Below are 21,923 nucleotides of genomic sequence, written 5' to 3' on the forward strand. Positions count from 1 at the left end.
TTGACTCTCTTATGTTTGATGAGGCTTCTTCACGGTCAAGTCACTCCTCCTTTTCTGGTAGCATATCTCTCTTTGCAAGATCCTTCTTTTTGACATCCTATGGTTTCTCCATGTGGTAGAATGAGGTCTTTGAGGATGGTTAGCTTTACTGTTTGCAACTCCTTGAACACTTGAAGTCTTCCAACTTTGAAGCACCTTGAGTCTTCTCTCACGCATTTGAAGTGTCCTTGATGATGATGAAACTGGAAGAGGTCGCCCTTGTCCTAGCCCGATCTTCCCCCATCTTGATTTTGCTGATCTGCAAAACGAACAAAAAAAATGGTGTCAAGCACTTATGATATATTCATCCTAACATGGTGTTTCTCACCTTAAATCATCAACAAGAAGGCATTAGGATTAATTTCGCTTTGGATCCTCTCCAAGGACAGGACCTATAATGAAATTCGCTTTGGACCCTCTCTAGGGACAGGACCTATAATGAAATTCGCTTTGGACCCTTTGAAAGGGTCAGGAGCGAAAATTGACAAAGTTGCTCAATTCTTCATATTTTCATCATTTCTTTGCTTTGAACTTAACCTTTCAAACCTCCTTCCATCATGATTATGCAACTAGCCTCCATCCTAGCTCTAAACAAGGTGAAATAAAGAGTCCTAAGGATTTCACTCTGGACCCTTTGGAAGGGTCAGGAGCGAAATTTGTGATTTAGTCTCAATTCTATCATTTCCTTGCCTCAAATCACTTCTCAGGGCAAATATACATCAGTCTTCCCTCAACTACGACATAGGAACAAAGATCTTGGTCTTCAAACAAGGAATAAATAGAGGTTTAGGAAATTTCGCTTTGGACCCTTTGGAAGGGTCAGGAGCGAAATTCTTCCTTAGGCTCATTTCACACTTCTTTTCCTCTTAAATCACCTTAAACTTGTCTTATCAAACCTCCTCCTATGATGATCAAGTCAATTTGCCATCTATTTAGCTTAAAACAAGATCTTTTAGTGCATTAGGCAAAATAGAGTCTTTCTAGGAATTTCGCTCTGGACCCTTTGGAAGGGTCAGGAGCGAAATTGATGTTTTAGGCTCAATTTTCCATCGTTGACTTCATTTTCAACCTTTCCTCATAAAAAACAAGTGTTTTGCCTTCAAAATTACTTGGGAATGGATTAGTTCAAAGGTTTGAGCAAGGTATAATGCTTTTGAAGAAATTCACTCTGGACCCTTTGGAAGGGTCAGGAGCGAAATTGCTCCTTTTGGCTCAATTCTCATCCTTTTTCACTTAACTTTGTCTTAAACTTGATATTTGATCCTTTTCTCTCCATGATCTTGCAAATTTGCCCTTACTTTTGCTTAGAATGACAACCATTCAACTACTTTGGTGAAGAATTAGGCCCTTTAGAGAATTTCGCTTTGGACCCTTTGAGAGGGTTAGGAGCTTGGATAAATTTCAATCTGGACCCTTTGGAAGGGTCAAGAGCGAACTTTGGAAAATAGGGCTTGTCCTTGATAAAGTTTTCTCTTAGCTTACTTGTTTAGCTTCAAACCATCTTAGGAAAATACCTTGAGGGCAATTTGCTTTAAAATTGTGAGGAAAATACATGTTTTTGAGAAATTCGCTCTGGACCCTTTGGAAGGGTCAGGAGCGAATTTGTTCTCTAGACCCAATTCTTCCTTCTTTTCACTCATCTTGCTTTAGACTTGTCTTTTTGAATCCTTTCCTTGCCATGTATGTCCACCATTTGATGTCCCTAGTGAAGAAATAAGTCTTTTGGAGGATTTTGCTCTGGACACTTTGGAAGGGTCAGGGGCTTAGAAAAACTTTGCTCTGGACCCTTTGGAAGGGTCATAAGCAAATTTGCAATTATGCTCAAATCCTTCACTTTCCATCACTTCACTTTGTTTCACACATCAATACTCTCTCAATCACACCATAGGGATAAGGTTTATGAGGCAAATTAGGACCAAGAAGGGAGATATAAGGAAATTCGCTTTGGACCCTTTGGAAGGGTCAAGAGCGAATTTGAGGAATTAGTCTTAAATATCATCCCAACACTCAAACTTTACCCTTATTCACATTGTCCTCACCTTATGGCACGCCAACAAATCACCTTAAGGAAGTGCCTAGTCAAAACGTTGAATGAAAAGTGCACCTTAACAATTTCGCTTAGGTACCTTTGGAAGGACATGACCTATCTAGGAATTTCGCTCTGGACCCTTTGGAAGGGTCAAGAGCGAAATTTCTCTTTTTGCACAAATTCCTCATAGAACTTCACCTCACTTGGTTGCAACTTACTCACAAGGCTTGCATGAATCAATCTTGCCAAAGATTTTGTCCTAAACAAGGAGATCAAAGGAAATTCGCTTTGGACCCTTTGGAAGGGTCAAGAGCGAAATTTGTCTTTTAGGCTCAAATCTTGACCTTTTCCCCAAATTTCCATTTCTAAGTATGTCCAAGGCTTCTCCAAAGGTGAACTCAAGCTTATTTCCCCCCAATCCATGCCTTAAAGTGAAAGTTTTGTCTAGAATAGGAGTCAAAAGGGAGCTAAGGAAGATTTCGCTCCTGTCCCTTTGGAAGGGTTAGGAGCGAATTTGACAATCTGGCTCAAATTCGTCATTCAACTCTCAAGCTTTCAAGCTCAATCTTCATGTTCTTTGCTCCTCGAAGGGTAAAATTGGTATCAAACAAGGCTCTAATGCAAAGACTCTCCTAAACTCAATCAAGGCATAACCCCAAGACTAGAGCAAGGCTTGACCCAGAGAAGGCTTTCAAAGAGACCCTGACCTGGACCACCTACTGACCCACCTCAATTCAAGCAAACCCTGCTATCCTAATGATCTCTCTGGCAAATCTCCAATGCAAAGATTAATAGCCAAGACCAGACAACCAAGTAAAGAAAACTAACTTTAGAAAGCAAAAAGTAGGGGTCCCCATTTGCAATGGGGTGATGTGTGAATACGTGACAACACGACTCTATGCAGCTGATATCACATCCATGTACGGAACAACTAGAGTAAAGAAATTGTCATTTTTTCATGTTGAAGGTTGATGATTCATCCCATCGGTATGGAGTCAGAATTGCAGTGTTACCAGATGCTTATTAGGCACAACTGCAAATCTTCTATGTTATTGTTATTTTGTAATTGAAACTTGGGGGAGCATAGGACCTATTACTTGTTAGGGATAAAAAATAACTTAACACACATTTTTCCAAATGTGCAACGTTACCACAACTTTCTTCCATCAGCCATAGCGTGGAACACAGTAGCACCATGGTTTGATAGTGCAAGCAATAGTTTTTTGGGGTTTCCTACGATGCCCCCAAGAAGAGCAGGATTTTACCTACGAAGAAGACATGGACCTCTAGATAGTGGAACATAGGGCCATATAGGTATTGTGCATAGGAACAAGAAGCACGAGAGTTGAAAATGAAGTCGCAACAGTTTTGAGTTTAGCACATTAAAGCCTTGAGAGAGTTGTGATGAGTTAACTCATCATGTGAGGCATATGTTTTTGTTTATATATTTTTTGTCTTTTTTTTCATATGGACATACTGATAGCGTACTGAACTCGGAATTTTTGTATGGACATATTGTGGTGTACTAACCTGGGACACTAATTTATTTGCAAACTCCTCCACTTGAACCTTGTTGGTGTAAATAAATATTCATCATGGATATTATTACACTTTACTTAAGTTAACTTAGGATAATGCATCTCTTCGTAGTCTGGATATGAGACACTTAGGGAAGTGTGCACATAGGGATATAGCTTGTAGGAGAAATTCCACCTTTTGTGGTCTTATTTTGCTTTTACACTCCACATTCGGTGGGTCATCCACCTCTTGTGGAATATTATATTATTTCTCCTACCTACCCCTAGTATTTCTTACATACCCTTGTTTCTCATTGAGCCACATGTCATGATTGTGTGCTCGTATATCCATATGGCCTTGCCTATATAAGCAGGCTCATATTCATTGTATTGGTTAATCCAGTTGATCATTTGTATATTGATGAGAATACAGTTTGTTCTTGTCATTCTATTGTCTCTCTTTATGCTTTTCATTGTGCCCTTGATCTTGGCAAAATCTCACATGGTATCAGAGCTATTGGGGCTTCATTGATTGGTTTTGGGAGACATCGTGGAAGGCTTCTATTTTCGGATCTGAGGTACTGCACGTTTTGGAGGCATCCTAGAGCGTTTTCGACCTCACCATTGCGTTCAGAAGGCCGTTTCCATAAAAATCGAGTATAAACTCGACCTATTTTGGTGAAAGTCGAATTTTGGGTGTTGGAGAAATTTTTTGCCCAATTTGGGTGGTACGGTACGAAATTTTTGGATTTTTTCAAAAAAATTATTTATTTTTACTTTTATTTTCCAATTGAAATTTTTTTTTGAATTTTTTTTGGGGGTCCATACCTTCTGCCCAGTCAGCAGCGCACAGTCAGCGCCTAGTCAGCAGCGCCTAGTCAGCGCCCAGTCAGCATTTTTTGAAAAATTTCAGACCCCTCTCCGTTGAGCAGTTTGGATTTTTGGGTCAACTTTGGAGGCTCATAATTTGCTCAATTTTGCTCCTTTTTGGGTGCATTTTTTTTTTATTTGGGCTAATTTTTCATGCTCTTCGCAGTGGTGTGGTTTTTTTAATTTTAATGCACAGGTTTTTCGGAATTTTTGGATTCTCTCAGCTGTACCTGTTTAATCCTCAATTTTGCAACTTCAAAGGCTTCGTTTCAGCTCATACAACCTTCTTTTCAGGTGCTGTTTTTTTTGAAAGTGCATGTTTTTTCATCTACTTTCATAATTTATGATTAGTTTTCAGAGATTTTGAGTGGATATTGTACTTTCAGATATTGCTTTTTTTTGGCCTACTTGGTACTTGTGATTTGCTTGGATCTTAGTTTAGATCTCTTGCATTAGTAGTTTGAGTCTCCTTTGGCCTTATTGAGGCAGCTGTATAGTTGAAATCGGAAGTCCACTTTGCCATTTTTTGCAAGTGGCCCATTGTACACGCACTAAGTATAAAGTGCCAAATCATCATTTTGGGGGGAGATTCTTTGATTGAGTGAATTTGGGGGGGTGTCTTGTGTGATTTTGCCTCTCTTTCCTCGTGCTCTTTCATTTTTGTTGCAATGAGTCATCATAAATTTCCTCCTTTAACTCCACATAATTATGCATCATGGAAAATTAAAGTATGAAGCAAATTAATGGAAAAAGGTCTTACGCATTACATAGATGGAACAATAGCAACACCAAATGATTGTAAGGCTGATCCTAATGCTCAGTTAGAATGGCTCACTAAGAATTGCATGGCTCTTGGAACTTTGCGTAAGTATGTATCAGATGACCTCATTTTTCACAATGAGAAGTGTACTACAATCAAAGAGGCTTGGGATATGCTTCAGAAATTGTATGGTCAAGTTGATGAAATCAGAGGTTACAAGATTGACAATGAGCTCACCAACTTGGATCCCAAGAATTTTGATACAATCCAAGATTATGTCACCAAAGCAAATGAGCTAAGAGCAAAGCTTAAGGATTGTGGAATTGACAAAAAGGATGCTCAGTTGATATTCAACTTGTTGGACAAGCTTGCACCAAAATATGCAGCATTTGTTTTTAGCTTCCAAACTCATCGTTTGACAGTGGGGAGTTCCTACACTATGCCTTCATTTGATGCTTTCACAAAAATGTTGATATTGGAACAATCTAAGTTGTTGAACATGGGGCTTCTCAAGTCTTCAAAGTCCAAGGCTTTGGTGGCTAATCAAGGGAGTCAAGGCAAAGATTCCAACAAGAAGAAGAAGCAATCTAAGTCAAAGCCACAACAGGAAAAAGGGCAATCATCCTCTCCATCACAAGGCGATTTTTCATCCTTTTCCAAGAAGGAGACTCCACCTAAGAAGGATAAACCAACTTGTGCTTATTGCAAGAAGTATGGTCATGATGAGCATTGATGCCACACCAAGCAAGTTGATGAGTTGACAAATCTTCTTAAGAAAAACAATATCAACTTGCCATCCACCTACACAAAGAAGGATTCATCTCCTTCCTCTTCCTCACAGTCTAAGGGAAAAGGGCAAGAATTTGTGGCTACAACAGGTTTTTCACAGCAGTGGATACTTGACTCGGGTGCCTCTTATCACATGGGTTCTACAAAGGAGTAGTTTTCTTCATTGGAGCAATCAAAGGTACCTCACATTTACATAGGTGATGATACACAAGTTGAGGTTGAAGGGAAAGGTTCAGTTGACATGGATGATGGAACATTTGAGAATGTTCTTTATGTTCCTAACCTGTCTACCAACCTTCTCTCTATCCACCAAATCACTCACTATGGGAATGGGAAAAAGGTTGAGTTTACACCTGATTCAGCTATGGTAAAGGAACTTGATGATGATGCCTTGGTAGCAGTGGGACAAGTCAATGACAACTCAAGGCTTTATTCATTCTCCCACTTTGTGCCAAGTTCTCCTTCTAGGGCCTTGCTTACTCATTCAAATTCAGAAAGTAAGCTATGGTATGAGCGGTTTGGTCACCTCAACTATCGCTATCTTCAGCAGCTCAACACTAAAGACATGGTCACAGGTCTACCTCGAATCAGTTTTTCAGAGGGTGCATGTTCAGGTTGTTCCATGGGCAAGCATCCCGAGGAGAAGTTTGATAAGGGGAAAGCTTGGAGAGCTTTGGAAGTTCTTCAACTTGTTCACAACGATGTAGCAGGTCCATTTCCAGCACCTTCATTTAGTAAGGCCCACTATGTCTTCACCTTCATTGATGACTACTCCTGCTTCATTTGGGTCTACTTTCTTATTCATAAGAGTGAAGTATTTGATAGATTTCAAGACTTCAAGACTCGTGTGGAGAAGCAATCCGAGAAAGTGGTCAAGATTCTTCGCACAGATAATGGAAGGGAATATGTGAACAAAAGACTTGAGGATTTTTGTACATTTGAGGGGATTGATCTTTAGCATTCTGTAGCATACACTCCACAACAGAACGGAGTTGCAGAGCATAAGAATAGAACTCTCAAAGAAATGGCTAGTTGTATGATTCATGCATGTTCTCTTGATCCCGCCTTTTGGGTAGAGGCTATCAGTTGTGCCACACACATCCAGAATCGGGTTCCTCACAAAGCTTTACAAGGTATTACTCCTTTTGAGGCTTGGGCTGTGTTGACGTGTATTTTGTACACAATCATACACAGAATAAAATACCCAAAGGCATCTTATCCTCTCTTGAATAAAGTCTCTAACTGCTGAAGATATCGCAAGAAGGATCAGTTAGGATGACTCCAATGTTCTTTTTAGTAGGGTCTCTACGTGTGGATAAGCACCAGTGGTCGTTGTGATTGCTGTGTCATCAAGGGGCCTTACGTTTCCGAAGAATTTCCTAAACTAAACAAGCTCTCAAAAAATATCAAAAGAGTAGGGTTTGCAAGAGATCTAGTCTAATCTAACCCTAAGAATGACTCTATGTGAACGAGACTTGGCAAGATTCTACCAACTTCAATATTGCCATAAAATAACAACTCAATTGAAATTGATGCGATCTTCTAAGGTAACAAATGATTTTTCAATACATCAAAGATCAAGGACACTACCACGAAGGCACATATCCAAGATACAACAACGATTGAAGGTTTAAATGATTCAAGTATCTCCAGTTGACCACGCAAGGCGTTCCTACAATCAGCAAGAAGCTAGTGGTTTGAAAAGTGAATCCTACCAAAGATCAAGTCCAACACTTTGTCCTTCAAATTAACACACTACTTTGATTGAGAATGATTCAAGAAAATGAACAACCATGAAGATAACCATGAGAATTGCAATAAAACACCATAACTTCAATATTTTATTGATCTCAAAGCCATCATGTACAACAATTGTTTGAAATTCCTTCTTCAAATTCAATCTTGCTACAAAAGTAACTTGCTTCTATTAACTTGCTAATCTCTAATCTCTCTAATTCTCTAATACATCAATAATGACAAAATGAAAGAAGTGAGGGTATAAATAGCATCCTCAATTACAATGAACGGTCCAGATCGAAAGAAGATCAATGGTCAAGATTATGACACCTAAACCCTAATTAGGGTTTATTACAAATATCCCCCTTTTTACTGAACAATATTAAATGCATAGCCAAATATTAAATTTGGCACAAAAATCTAGGAGACATAGACCAATGACAATTAAGGTGCCATGTCATCTATAACAACCTCTCATCTAGAATTTTATTCCCTTTCCAATGCTCCTTTTTAGCATATGCAATGAATCTTGATACGATTCCTTCGATCTCAGCAATTGGAATCTCAGGAAGATTCCTCATTCTTTCTTCTAAGTGGATGACCTGATCAAATGCCTTGAGAAGAGCAGCGTCCCATCCAGGTTCAAGTTCTTTAGTCTTCTCAATCAGGAGGATGGTAGCAAACATCTGGTCTCGTTGCTCATCTGTGATAACATTAGCATCCTTGCAAAAGATGACCTTGACTCTATCCTCCAATTCCTGCAAATCCACATCTGTCTCAACCTCGATCCTCCTGCCAAGAATGGTACGTAGTACCTCAAACACTCTATCCTGGATCGGGTGGATAACCTCCTCAACATGACTGCATCTAGTATTGATGTCTTCGAAGAGAACTTCCTTCATCTGGAGTAAGGTTGACCACTGAAGCAAACTATGAGGTCCTCCATCCATTATCTTTTCCTGTGCTAAGACCTTCCTTGATGTTTGTCTGATTACTTGTAAGACAGGAATGATAACATCTTTAGTATGAGCAAAGGCGGCTACCGTTATCATCAAGTTGTGGATGATCTCAAGAACCTGGATAGCCCTATGAATGGTCTGCATCATCCTTGTTGCAAATTCCATGGCAATTGTATGAGATTTGTCAATCCATGAGCTCATAAGCTGGACCAAACTCCTGACTCTCTCTGCCTCACCAATTGATTGAAGGGGAAGTGCCTGTACAGGTGATCTTGCTGGATCCTGATGTCCCAAAGGCTGATTGAGATGGCTGAAATATGTTCTCCATGCACCGACCTCTCTTTCAAGCTTTCTATTTTTCTCCATTTCTTCCCTAAGCTTGTCTTTCAATGCCTCAAATGAATCGGTGGCATCATCTAGTGTCTGCGCGGCTGTGAGTGGACCAAGCTCAAATGTCTCTACATCATATTCCTCTGCAAGGATCTCACCTTCATACTTGTCCACTACCGGTGTAGCTATCTGCAATTTTCTGGATCCGATCTCATCTCTAATCATCTTGGACATCCTAGTAGCCTTTCTCTTCTCTGTCACTTCCTGGGAATGTCCAACAAGGCTCTCCAAATCAATCACATTGTCCTCGTCCTCGATCACAATCACCCTTGTTAGTCTTTCCTTTAACCAATCTGGGATGGCCGATCTTGTTTCTTTAACCTGAATCTCCTTAGGCAATTCATCTTCTCTGGGAGGAGATGTTACTTCGTTATCTTCCCTATCTTCATGTAACTCATTATCTTGGAGAGATCCCCCTGGTGACCTTCGAGGTGCCTGTCCTTTATCGTTCTGTACCATTGATTCCATAGACTCCTCTATCTCAAATGTCCTCTTCTCCTGTCGAGAAGATGTGCCGGATGAACGATCTCGGTTAGCCTCTTGTTTCTTCTTGGAAGATTCTCTTTTTTCAGGTCTCTCTTTCCTCTTCGAGCCTCTAGGATGGAGATTGCCTTCACTTGCGCTTCGAAGGTTGCCTTCACTTGCATTTCTGGGATTAGGATTACCCTCACTTACACTTGCCCCACCTTCAGTTGGTCTCTCCTCCAAGGTGAAAGTCATAGCTATGCCCTGTTCTCTCAACTTCTGATGCTGCACATCAACCCATCTGCGAGTACAAGACAAAACTGGAGCCATCAAAGCATCTAGATCCACAACCTCGGGCTCATTCCAATCTATCCTCACTGTTTTGCTTTCTCGATCATAGGATGATTGGAGATGTCTGCCACTGTCCTGAGCTTGGTCGGCCACTCTGTAAATCTTGCATTTCCTGATGAAATCCAAAGGCAATCTAGAATGCATCTTTCTTTTCACTTCAAGATCATCTAAGAGATTCATCATAAAATCCTCTATCTGAAACTCATGCTTATATTTTCTACCGACTGTCTCCTCTATATATCCATGTGGATCAAAGCTCTCTCTTAAGGCAAAGAATGAAAATGAGTACAAAGCTAACTCCTTCTCTGCGTCATCCATGGCTAGAGCATTAGGACATACCTCAACTGAATTGCCTAATATGATAGGTACAGGAACTCCATTTCCATGTCTGTGTCTAAATGCCTTCGCATAAGTTGCCAACTGTCTAGTTACTTCAAGTAACACTATTCTGTCTGTCGGATATCTCGGCAACATGTATGGAGGTGAAGGACATCCATGAACTCTGATATATGTAAATTTCGGGAATTGGATAAACCAAGCACCGTACCTCTTTACTAGCTCTTATGCATCCTGTGATAGCCTATTGTGAATCCCTCCTTGCAACGTCCTGGTGATGTTCATCGTGAAGGTATCATTAACTAACTTGTAGTTACTTCCTGGCGGATGATGCAAGTGAACGTAGGAATCACAAACTCTGACCTCGCCGGGTCCTCTTCCAATCACTCCTCTGTGAGGTAGTCCTGCGTACTCAAAGCTCCTGATCAAGGCATATATGACGTATGAACTCATGTGGAAAGACTTGGTAGCCTTCAGTCTCCTTAACTGTACATCCAAGCAATGGCTAATCATTCTAGCCCAATGAATTGTTCCTTTTCCTTGAACTATCACTTGGATAAAGTAGAACATCCATTTCTCGAAATAGAAGGCTTGAGGGGCTCCTGTGACTCGGTTGAACATTGTTATCAAATCTCTGTACTCCTCCTGGAAATCGATCCTATGTGGTGTGTTCGGGATCTTGCTCAGGCGAGGACGACTCTTGAGTAACCAGTTCTTATTGATGATGCTTAAGCAAGCATCTGGATCATCTTCGTACATGGACCTGGCTCCTTCTATGCTTTTGTAGACCATGTCTCTGTGCTCTGGAAGATGGAAAGCCTCACTTATACCTTCCTCTGAAAGGACAAGCTAAAGTGTTTCCCTCCTTGGACACGATCGTTCTGGACTGAGGATCATAATGGCGAGCGCACTCGATCATCAACTCATGGCACTGTACTGCTGGAGGGAAGCCGGCCGCCTTAATGATGCCACTTTCAATTATCCTCCTGGCGACAGGTGATGGCTTGCCAATGTAAGGGACCTCTCGAAACTTCTTCGTACTGAAGTTGCCCAAGTTGGTATCTCCAATGTTGCTCCACTTAGACACGATCTTGGTCTCCAATTCTTTGTTCTTTTGATCTTCCTTCATGAGAGCTGGATGACTGGGGGATGCTCCCGCCTTCGGGGTCGCCATTGTAATACCTACACAACATTTCATAATAAGTAATAGATTTCGCAATGCATGACTATAGATTAGAGATTAAATTTAGGAAACTTCATGATAAGTCTTTGAGTTATCATTTCCTAATACGATCGAGCTACTGAAGTTCAAAATTTCAAAATTCAAAATTCAAGGCTAGGACGATCAAAATTCAAAATTCAAGATAAGGGATCTTCGCCATACCTCACTTGAGAGCTAACTCTAAAAAGCAAAATAAGGAAATTCGCCTAGGCAAAAATCGAAGTTTGAAGATTTCAACGTGATCCTCCTCTAGCAAATGCCTTCCTTGTCAATTTCACCACCTTTGGGGGGTCTTCAACGTGATGATGGCAAATTCGCTCCACTTGAACCAAACTCGCACTCCCTTTGAATGGAAATTTCGCACCTTTCCTCAATGAAATTCGCACTTCTCCTTGTCTTCTCCAAATCGCATGCAAAGGAATGTTTAAATGATGATTTGAAAATGCAATAATTCACCCCTCCTTTATAGGCGCTCACCCTCTTAATCTCTCCTAGGCCGACTTTGGAAAATAAAGCAATTAAAAACAAATTTTAATTAAAAATTAAGGCCGACTTTTATTAAAATATAGAAAATAAAACCCAAGCGCTCACCCTTTTTATTTAATTAATTAATTAATGCCCTTGTAATTAATTTTTTCGATTTTTAAAAAGGCAAAATTAATTAATAAATGCTTTATACGCCATTTTTTAAATGCTAATTTTAATTGGACATTTCAAATTTTATCGATTTTTAGCATTTAATATAATTCAAAAATTCATTGGTGCCAAAATTTGGGAGATGTACGGGTACAAACCATATCGCTCTGGTCCCTGACTGAGGGACAGGGGCGAACTTTGCATTTACTCCTTGGCCTTTGTCTTCTAAATTGCCAAATTGATTTGTGAGGTAAGCAATGATCTCCTGTTTGTTTCACACATGCCAAACTTCCACCTTGCAAAGCAAACTTGTCATTTAAGTGGTTTTCGCCCTGGTCCCTGGCTGGAGGACAGGAGCGAACTTTAGTTTCTAGCTCAAATTTGTGATCTTTTAACATTCACTTCTTGTTTATCACCTTTCAAACGACACTTTCAACCTTGTATAACTTTGCTTTGATGTGATCTAGGAAAGAAAATGACTATTTAAATGAATATCGCCCTGGTCCTTGCCTGAAGGACAGGAGCGAACTTTGGTGTATAGTGCAAATCCTCCATCATATTGATATCAATTTGTCTTCAAGGCGTAAAATGACGTCCTTTGCTCCTTCTTGAACACTTGAAACGAACGTGGTCTTCAAAATTTAAGCATACTTAGAGATTTCGCTCTGGTCCCTAGGAGAGGGACAGGAGCGAACTTAGGTAATTCCATCACATTTGGCGGTCTTTGCAACTTCATTCTTCGTCGAGGCGTCCCAAACATCATTGCCTCCTTGTACCTTGACTTGGAGTGACTTAAACTTGAAGGAAACATTAGATATCCTTGATTTCGCCCTGGTCCCTGGCTGAGGGACAGGAGCGAACTTTCATTTGTAAGCTCAATCACTTTTTGCCAATGCTTAAAACTATCTTCAACGGACTCGTCATGCTCCCTTTCATTCACCTTTGACATGGAATTCATTTTATCTTGGTGAGAAATTCTCCTTAGGAAGAAATCGCTCTGGTCCCTGGCTGAGGGACAGGAGCGCCTAGGACAACATGGACTTCACTTGGCATTTTTGTAATCTTCAAATTATCTTCAATGGGTTCGTTACGCCTCCTTTGCCTGCCTCAAACTTAAAACTTACTTGATCTTTGCCCAAAACTTGCCTTATAAGAAAAATCGCTCTAGTCCCTGGGAGAGGGATGGGAGCTATCACTAAAATTCGCCCTGGTCCCTGGCAGAGGGACAGGAGCGATTTTGCTTCTATGGTCAATTTCCCTTATGATGGCAGTTTCAAGTTATATTCAACTGATAAACTGTATTTCCTTTGTTCTTCTCAAATCTCGAAATCGTTCAAATCTTTCAAGGACAAGGCAATTTTGGATTTTAAGCTCCGGTCCTTCAGTGAGGGACAGGAGCGATTTTTGTTCCTGGCACATTTCCTTGTTTGCAAATTTCTTCAAATTATATTCAATGGAAAGAACATGCCTCCTTTATCTCTTCCAATCCAAAAATCGTCTTGATCCTGCAAGGACAGTAAAATTTTGAGAAACAAGCTCCGGTCCTTCAGTGAGGGACAGGAGCGATTTTTGTCCTTGTGGGCAAATGTTCATCTTTTGTTGCAAATGACTAAGTCCTGGCGTTTCATCACTTTATTCCATCTTCTATCACGTCCTTGATGCTTTAGCTTGATCAAAATGAGGTCAGAATGGTCTAGACAAGACATTTTGCCCTGGTCCCTGGCTGAGGGACAGGAGCGATTTGGCTTAAGACTCCAAAAAATTTGTCATTTTCAAATCTTAAAATCTTCAAAGCTTTCAATCTACGTTCAACTGCATCTCCTGGCGACCCTGCACAAGACAAATGAAACAAATTAATATCCAGGATGCATAAAATATCATTTTCGCCCTAGTCCCTCGCTGAGGGACAGGAGCGAACTTGCTTCCTTAGGTCAAAATATCATGATTTTAGGGCTTTAACCACTTCACTAGGCAAAATTGGGCCATTTTCAATGCCCGGAATCGATTATTAAAATTTTCAAAATTTGGTCAAAATCACCCGGACAAAAGCTCACAATCCCATCATTAACACTTAGGCAAAATTTTGAACTTTCACTCAAAATTCCAACTTGAGCCTAGACAAACTCACTTGACCTTTGACGAATTCACGTCATTTCAAAACTGCATCCTACGGGAGGAAGCTCAACAAGTCTTCAAAATGGACTGGACTCTGGCCTGAAAACACTAAAACGGAAACCCTAAGGCTTGACCCTAGTCCAGATGACTGACTCACTAACCCAAAACCCTAAAAAAAACAGAGAGAAGGACGAGCAAAACGAGCAAAAAGAGGGGGTCCCCATTTTAATGGGGTGATGTGTGAAATGGTCACAACAGGCTGGTAGGAAACCGATTGTGAGACATTTCAAAGTCTTTGGGTGTCCAGCATGGGCTTGCATACCTTTGCAGAAACGCAAGGCATTGGAACCTTAGAATTGGCCTTGCATATTTGTTGGATATCCTGAGGGTGTTAAGGCATATAGATTGATGGATCCCGAGACACATGAGGTGTTCATTGAGAGGAGTATTCATTTTGAGGAAAGCTCTCCTAGCTTAGCCTCTCTACCTCCTCCACCTTCCTCCTTTGTGGATAGTGATGCTAGTGATTCAGATGATGAGACTCCTTCAACTCCGACTCACAGGGTTACACCTCCGCCGGGTCCACTTGCAATTGAGGAGCCTCGTTCTCCACCTCCACCTAGACCTTGTTGGGCTCGACAGACACTTGAGTCAGTGGGTTCTCTTGTTGGGGATCCTTCAGATACACGGAGGACTCGATCACAGCATCAGGACCTTCCACATGCATTCATTGCTACCGCTTCCAATCCACAGACATTTTGGGAAAAGCATCGGGGGTTCCTGAGTGGGACCACGCTATGGAGGAAGAGTATAGTTCCTTGATGAGGAACAACACATGGGATTTAGTCCATCTCCCTAAGGGGAGAAAGATGGTTCGATGTAAGTGGATCTATCGGACCAAGTTTGCAGTGGATGGTAGTGTGGATAAGTATAAGGCTCGGCTTGTTGTGAAAGGTTTCTCTCAAGTTCTAGGTATTGACTATACTGAGACCTTTGCGCCCGTAGCCAAGATGAACTCCATTCGCTTGACACTTGCTATTGCCGCAACTCATGGTTGGGTTGTACATCAGATGGATGTGAAGAGTGCTTTTCTTCATGGGGATCTTGATGAGGAGATTTATATGGAGCAGCCATAGGGTTTCATCTAGGATTTTTCCTTGGTTTGTAGACTAAGAACTCTATGGCCTTAAGCAGGCCCCCAGGGCTTGGTACGCCAAGATGGATTCCTTTCTTCTCTCAACAGGGTTCACCAGGTGTCATTCCGATCCGAATGTCTACATTTTGTGACAGGATGACTCTCACTTGATACTTGTGCTCTATGTTGATGATTTGATCATTATAGGGAGCACCGCATCCATCATTAGCAGGGTCAAATGTGCTTTGCATGACATATTTGCTATGACTGACTTGGGCCTTCTGCACTACTTTCTCGGATAGAGATTTCACAGTCACCTTCTGGGATTACACTATCGCAGCCCAAGTATGCTCTTGATCTACTTGCACGCTTTCATATGGCTGATTGTAAGCCTGCACCAACTCCCTTTCTTTCAAGAGTCAAGTTTGAGGCTCGATGTTCTTCTCCACCAGTTGAGGCCACATTGTATCGTCAACTTGTGGGTAGTCTCATCTACTTGACTCACACACGCCCTCATATTTCATTTGCAATTGGCATGGTTTCCCACTTCATGCAGGAACCACATGAGCTTCATTGGAAAGCTGCCAAACGCATCCTTCATTACATCCAGGGTACACATCATTATGGGATTCACTATGCAACAGGTACAGGACTTTGCTTGGTTGGTTACATAGACTCCGATTGGGCTGGCGATCTTGATGATCATAAGTCTACTTCAGGTTATAGCTTTCACCTTGGTTCGGGCTCCATTTGTTGGCAGAGCAAGAAGCAACATGCTATTGCTCTCTCTTCGACTGAGGTTGAGTATCGAGGAGTTGGTAATGCAGCGACTGAGACCATTTGGCTTCACTAGATTCTCACAAAGTTTGGGTTCACCATTCCACGACCGACAGTTCTACATTGTGACAATCAGAGTGCTATTGCAATCTCGAAGAACCCAATCCAACATCAACGGACCAAACACATTGAGATTCATATGCACTATATCCGAGAGCTGATTCAGGAGCAGGTCATTGATTTGCAGTATTGTCCTACAACGGAGCAGGTTGTAGACATCTTTACCAAACCTTTCACCGAAAGTAACTTCCTGCAGTTGCGAGCTCTCTTGGGGGTGCGGAATGTCTCATTAGGGGGGGTCAGCTGACTTCTCCTTCCTCTCTTATGGGGGGGACTTTTTCCTCTTTGAGGTTTTGTCCTCCTTCTTTGAGAGTCTTTTGTACATTCATCTCTCTTTTTTGGGGGGGGGGGAGTTTTTTCCCATTGGGTTTTCTCCCTTTCTCCGTTTGTGAGAGATTGCATTGCATAGTTTTGCTTGCATTTGCATTTTGTACACGGGTACCTATCATGGCCTAGTAGCCGGGACCCATCTTGCATTGTTGACTTGAGTCTTCATTCCCCTAAGTTGCACTTAAGGGGGGGTGTTGGTGTAAATAAATATTCATCATGGATATTATTACATTTTACTTAAGTTAACTTAGGATAATGCACCTCTTCGTAGTTTGGATATGAGACACTTAGGGAAGTGTGCACATAGGGATATAGCTTGTAGGAGAAATTCCACCATTTGTGGTCTTATTTTGCTGTTACACTCCACATTAGGTGGGTCATCCACCTCTTGTGGAATATTATATTATTTCTCCTACCTACCCCTAGTATATCTTACCTACCCTTGTTTCTCATTGAGCCACATGTCATGATTGTGTGCTCGTATATCCATATGGCCTTGCCTATATAAGCAGGCTCATATTCATTGTATTGGTTAATCCAGTTGATCATTTGTATATTGATGAGAATACAGTTTGTTCTTGTCATTTTATTGTCTCTCTTTATGTTTTTCATTGTGCCCTTGATCTTGTTAAAATCTCACAAACCTTTACTAGTACCCTACTAACATGCTAAAATGAACGATAAATCTTGCCTTGCTTTGCTTTCCAACTTAATGTGTCTCCTTGCATTTATTGCTGTTATTATTATGTGTGAATGTTTCCTATACATTTTATTTCAATGTATGTCATGTCCCCTCTTTAGCTCTGTCTAGCAGAGACATGTGAGTCAACTTATTATGGGGTCTTGTAGGCTGACAGTGATGGATAGAGACTCAGTGTGGTTATACAGTGTTTGGGACTTGGTGTTCTGGCAGTAGTTGATCAGTTTGGAGCAGTTCCTTATTTTTAGGAGGCAGTTACCACGTTTATGGAGGATATCCCTACTATTTAGGAGGTTATGACCATACCCAGGGTTGGGTCTCCTTGAGATTATTCCTTGGGTTCAGTTTCAGAGGATTTGGGTTTGTTTCCTAGTTTCTAGGAGCATCCCTAGATTTTAGGGATGAGATTGTCAGTGGATCCTTGATTTCCGACTTCAGTCACAGACAGGTGGCAGGTTGACTTTCTGGTTTGTGGTGTCATTTGAGCATTTTGCAGCTATTTGGGTTATATTTTTAATATTTCCTAAGTTAGCGTTTATTATTTAAATAAGGCTATGTTTATAGCCATTTTGGTATAATAAGGGGTTTTTGGCCTCATCTGGATGCGTATCCCTTGGTGTAATAGCTCGTTGGAAAGGTCTTGGACTTTTCTAAATATTTCTCTTTTGACTCAGATCCTTTCGGTGAACGAATTTCTTTATATTTGAAAAAGGGTTGTTTTTTAATGCAATTGGCAACTTAAAATGAGAAATATAACATTTTAACCCTAAACGCCACATTGAGTCACTTTTAGGGTTCGAGCTAAGTGGGAAGGTGTTATAAGGAAGTTGAGACCTAATTCTTGGTATCTTTTACACATTTTCATCTTTGATTTGGAGAATTTGCTATGGAGAGCGATTCAGCATCTGGGACGAAAACCCCAGGGTCTTGCCTGTCTAGGACGTAGCCCCCAGCACAGTGGTTATTGGTTCTAGCATTCAGTTTCAGTGCCTTGGAGTTGGTACGACATCTTTCTGGAGGATTCAGTGGACAGAGTTAGGGTTCAGCGTGGAGGTTGGGGTTTCCAACTTGGCATCACCTAACAGCCGTACGGCTGTACCTTGCAGCCATTTCTCTTCCCACGTGGAGCTATGTAAGAGCGTTGGACATTTGCAGCAGCTTCATTCTTGATTGTAGTATTCACTCTTTATCCAAGTTGGAATCATTGTTATTGTAATCTTCTTGGAATTGTTTGGAATCACTATCTGGATAATTATTTGATTTAAATAATCAGAAATCTGCTTGGTACGATTCTGATTTGGCTGTGTATGAACGTTTATTTCCAGTACTCTTTTCATGTACTTGTTCTTCAATTATTACTTGCTGAAAAACTATAAAAAACACAAAAATAAACAAACCTTCTGCAACTTCTATCTATTCTCTAAAACCATTAAAGGAAACACAGGAAAATATAGATTATTAATTTAAAAACTACAACAGATCAGCAAGGGGATCCATCAGGGATCTTTCAATGTATTTTTCATAATGGTCTGTGTATTAACAGACAATGAATTTAGCCTTATTTATAATGAAACGGGTTTTTCCAAAAGTAGCTCTAACAGATTTACTTATCAATTAGGCCTCATATTTTTCTATTTCAAGGTGTCCATACAATCTCTCTAGAGTCTATGCTCCAAAGTAATTTGAAATTTCATTTAATGGTTAAATTTGAGAAGTTTCTTCTTTTCTATCCTTCACTGGAAAATCATTTGGCTTGCGAAGTTTCATTAAGGTTCTTCACAATCCTGCTCACTCATCTTGTAGTTCCAACAACATTTGGCATCCTCACAACTCTAGATAAATAATTATTGTGCATGTCTTGTGCTGAGGCATACTCTTAATATCAATAAATCCTTTCTTCTATAAGCATGTTCCTGATTATTGTATAGACTATGAAGGTATATTAATATTATGCACGCCATCCTCTACAATCTGGTTTTTTATACTTCTTTTACAATTTATTGAATTATATTATATCATGTGTTGCAAATGACACATTGATAGTTTATTCCAGGTTTAAATAATTGAGAACCTATGCTGTGCTAGCATAATCATATCTAACTCTCTAATATCTAAAATTAATGTGCCTAATCAAGTGCTAGTATACTTTAGCTTGCAATTTCATCAATAGAAGATTGTATCTTTCTATAAATTGTATGGAATAGAAAATTTATCATGTATATTTAAAGAGTCTAATGCTACATCTATCTTGAATTTTAGTCTTCAACATCTGAGTATTCTCAAATACAAGGTTTCTAATGATTAATACAAATCTTGCCATCAGAATCAGATTCGTGAGCATGCTTCAAGTAAATAAATTGCAGCAATTGTTTTTTTTCCTTCATTTCCTAGTGGAGATTCTTAGATACTAAAATCTAGATTAATAGATCAAGGAATGCTTAATTGCAGATCTATACATGGAGGCAATGGGAAAATGAAGCCCATTTTGAAACGTACAATAGTTTGACAGGTAATTTTAGGCATTTAATTGGAATTTACTTATTTAAGTTTGCTAAGTATTCTATATAATTTTAATTAATAAAACTTTCATTTTACATGCTTTTGTCAGCTTACCTTTAGAATGATGAGGAAGAATGTGTTGTATCAATAATAGACATTAGGTTTCCACATTCCATGTTGATGTGATTTGAGCTTTTGGTTTTGATTGTGTTCTTTTTTCTCATCAATGTTTCGAATCATATTCTATGATTCACCATTCCTTCCTGATGATTAATCATAGAGTATGATTCAAAACGTTGATGAGAAAAAAGAACACACAATCAAAACCAGAAGCTCAAGAACGTGTTGTTTTTAAATTTGTATGTTTTCAGAATATTTATTTTCATTTAAAAATATAAAATTCTTATTCTAGAAACAATGCTTTTCCAAAATTTTGAATTCATAGGAAGTGAATATAATTTGCGAAGCGTTGTGACAATTTCACACATCACCCCATCATAAATGGGGACTCCCTCTTTCGCTTGCAGTCCTAGGTCTTAGGTTAGGTAGTTTGGTAGCAGCCTGATCCTTTAGTTTGAATGGAGTGGAGTTAGTTAGCTCTCAAAGCCTTGGAAATGAATGATCTGTGATGATCGTTTCATTTGATCATCATCATCATATGCCTTCAGGATCAGAGATCAAAATGTTGAGTCTAAGTGTGGAGAATTGTTGGACAAAGTGGAATGCTTGACGAGAGAGTAGTCAGGGCATAAACAATGATGAATAAACCTTGTTAATGATGAGTTTGCTTCTGCAAGATGAAGTAAGAAGCCCTTGAAATGGATGGAGTAAGTGATAGAGGCAGCAAAATGGGATAAATCAAGTCACTTCCAGTGACCTCCCAAATCCACGCCTTGCTTCATCACCAGTTCTAGTGACTCCCCCCCGAATCCACGCCTTGCTTCATCACCACTTCCACTGACACCCCAAATCCCTGACCAGCCTCTTCAAGTCACTTCCAGTGACCCTCCAAAAGTTCGACCAGCTTACAAGCAGTTCCAGTTGACTGTCAAAAGACCGATTAGGATGAATAGGTCCTTATTCTTGGCGAGTTGAATGCTGATTGAGGTGAATCCTTAAGGTTTTGAAGGATAATGCTGTTTTAGGTTGGTGTAGTTTGTTAAGAATGAGTGGAAACACTTTGATGTGCTAAATGAGCAAGTTACATTCATGCTTTGGAGTCACTTCAAGTGACCCTCAAAATCCACGATCTGCCTGAGGTCACTTCCACTTGCACCCAAAAACCACGACCTGCTTGATGGTGACTTCGAGTTGATGGTCAAAACCATGACCAGCCTTTGCCACTTCCAGTTAGCACTCAAAACCCCGCCCAAGGACATGGAGATGTTTTATGCGGCTAAGAGATGAAGGTGATTTCAATGTTCAAGCACAAGAAGTAATCAAATTGATGAAAAGATGTAAAGGGTCAAGGGAGGAAGAAGTTACTTCGAGTTGGAGGTTAAAATCGCAACATCTTATGCTTACTGTTGGTGGACCTCAAAATCCACGACCACTGCAGTAGCACCTAAAAACCATGACATCTTTTGCTTACTGTCAGTGGACCTCCAAATCTACGATCATCTTATGACTACTGCCAGTGGTATCCCAAAAGTCTGATCACTTTGCCTACTTCTAGCTGGGGTCTAAATTCACTACCTTCTTGATGACTTCCAGTGGAGGTCAAAAAGTCCGCCCACCTTATAGATGCTGCCAATGCCTCTCCAAATCCATGACAAAGGAAAATATGAGCTTAGCGCTAAATGTGAGGAGAGGGGCCTACTTGATGATAGATGTTTTATTCAAAAAATTTAAAAGCATAAGGCAAGTCGGCTTTACACATTGGGAAATAAAATTGCTAAAAATTAAATAAAGATGAATTAAGTTGGCCTGATCAATCAAGAGTTGCATCCCTTCAAACGAATATGAATGATGGGCTGATCATTGCATTTGATCAACCATCATTTGCAAAACGATTCCACTCTTTCATCAGCGGAAACCTTCCAAGGAGGCAGTAAATTTACTATTAGAACTCAGCGAATTTGTCAATCAGCTATCAACAACAGCGGACTTGCTTCTTCACAAGAAAGAGAACTTGTTTCTTCATTAAT

The 21,923-nt window shown here is 40.2% G+C and overlaps 1 protein-coding gene across 1 annotated transcript in view; it reads left to right on the forward strand.

The window, feature by feature from the left end:
* The window catches only part of LOC131028546 (MLO-like protein 14), a 96,959-nt gene that overhangs the window by 20,106 nt on the left and 54,930 nt on the right, over positions 1 to 21,923 (forward strand). The window contains exon 5 of the mRNA XM_057958832.2: positions 19,726 to 19,786. Coding sequence (XP_057814815.2) covers positions 19,726 to 19,786 — 61 coding nt within the window. The remainder of the gene's footprint in view (positions 1 to 19,725; positions 19,787 to 21,923) is intronic.

This window comes from Cryptomeria japonica, chromosome 8 (genome assembly GCF_030272615.1).
Source record: "Cryptomeria japonica chromosome 8, Sugi_1.0, whole genome shotgun sequence".
Lineage (NCBI taxonomy): Eukaryota > Viridiplantae > Streptophyta > Pinopsida > Cupressales > Cupressaceae > Cryptomeria > Cryptomeria japonica.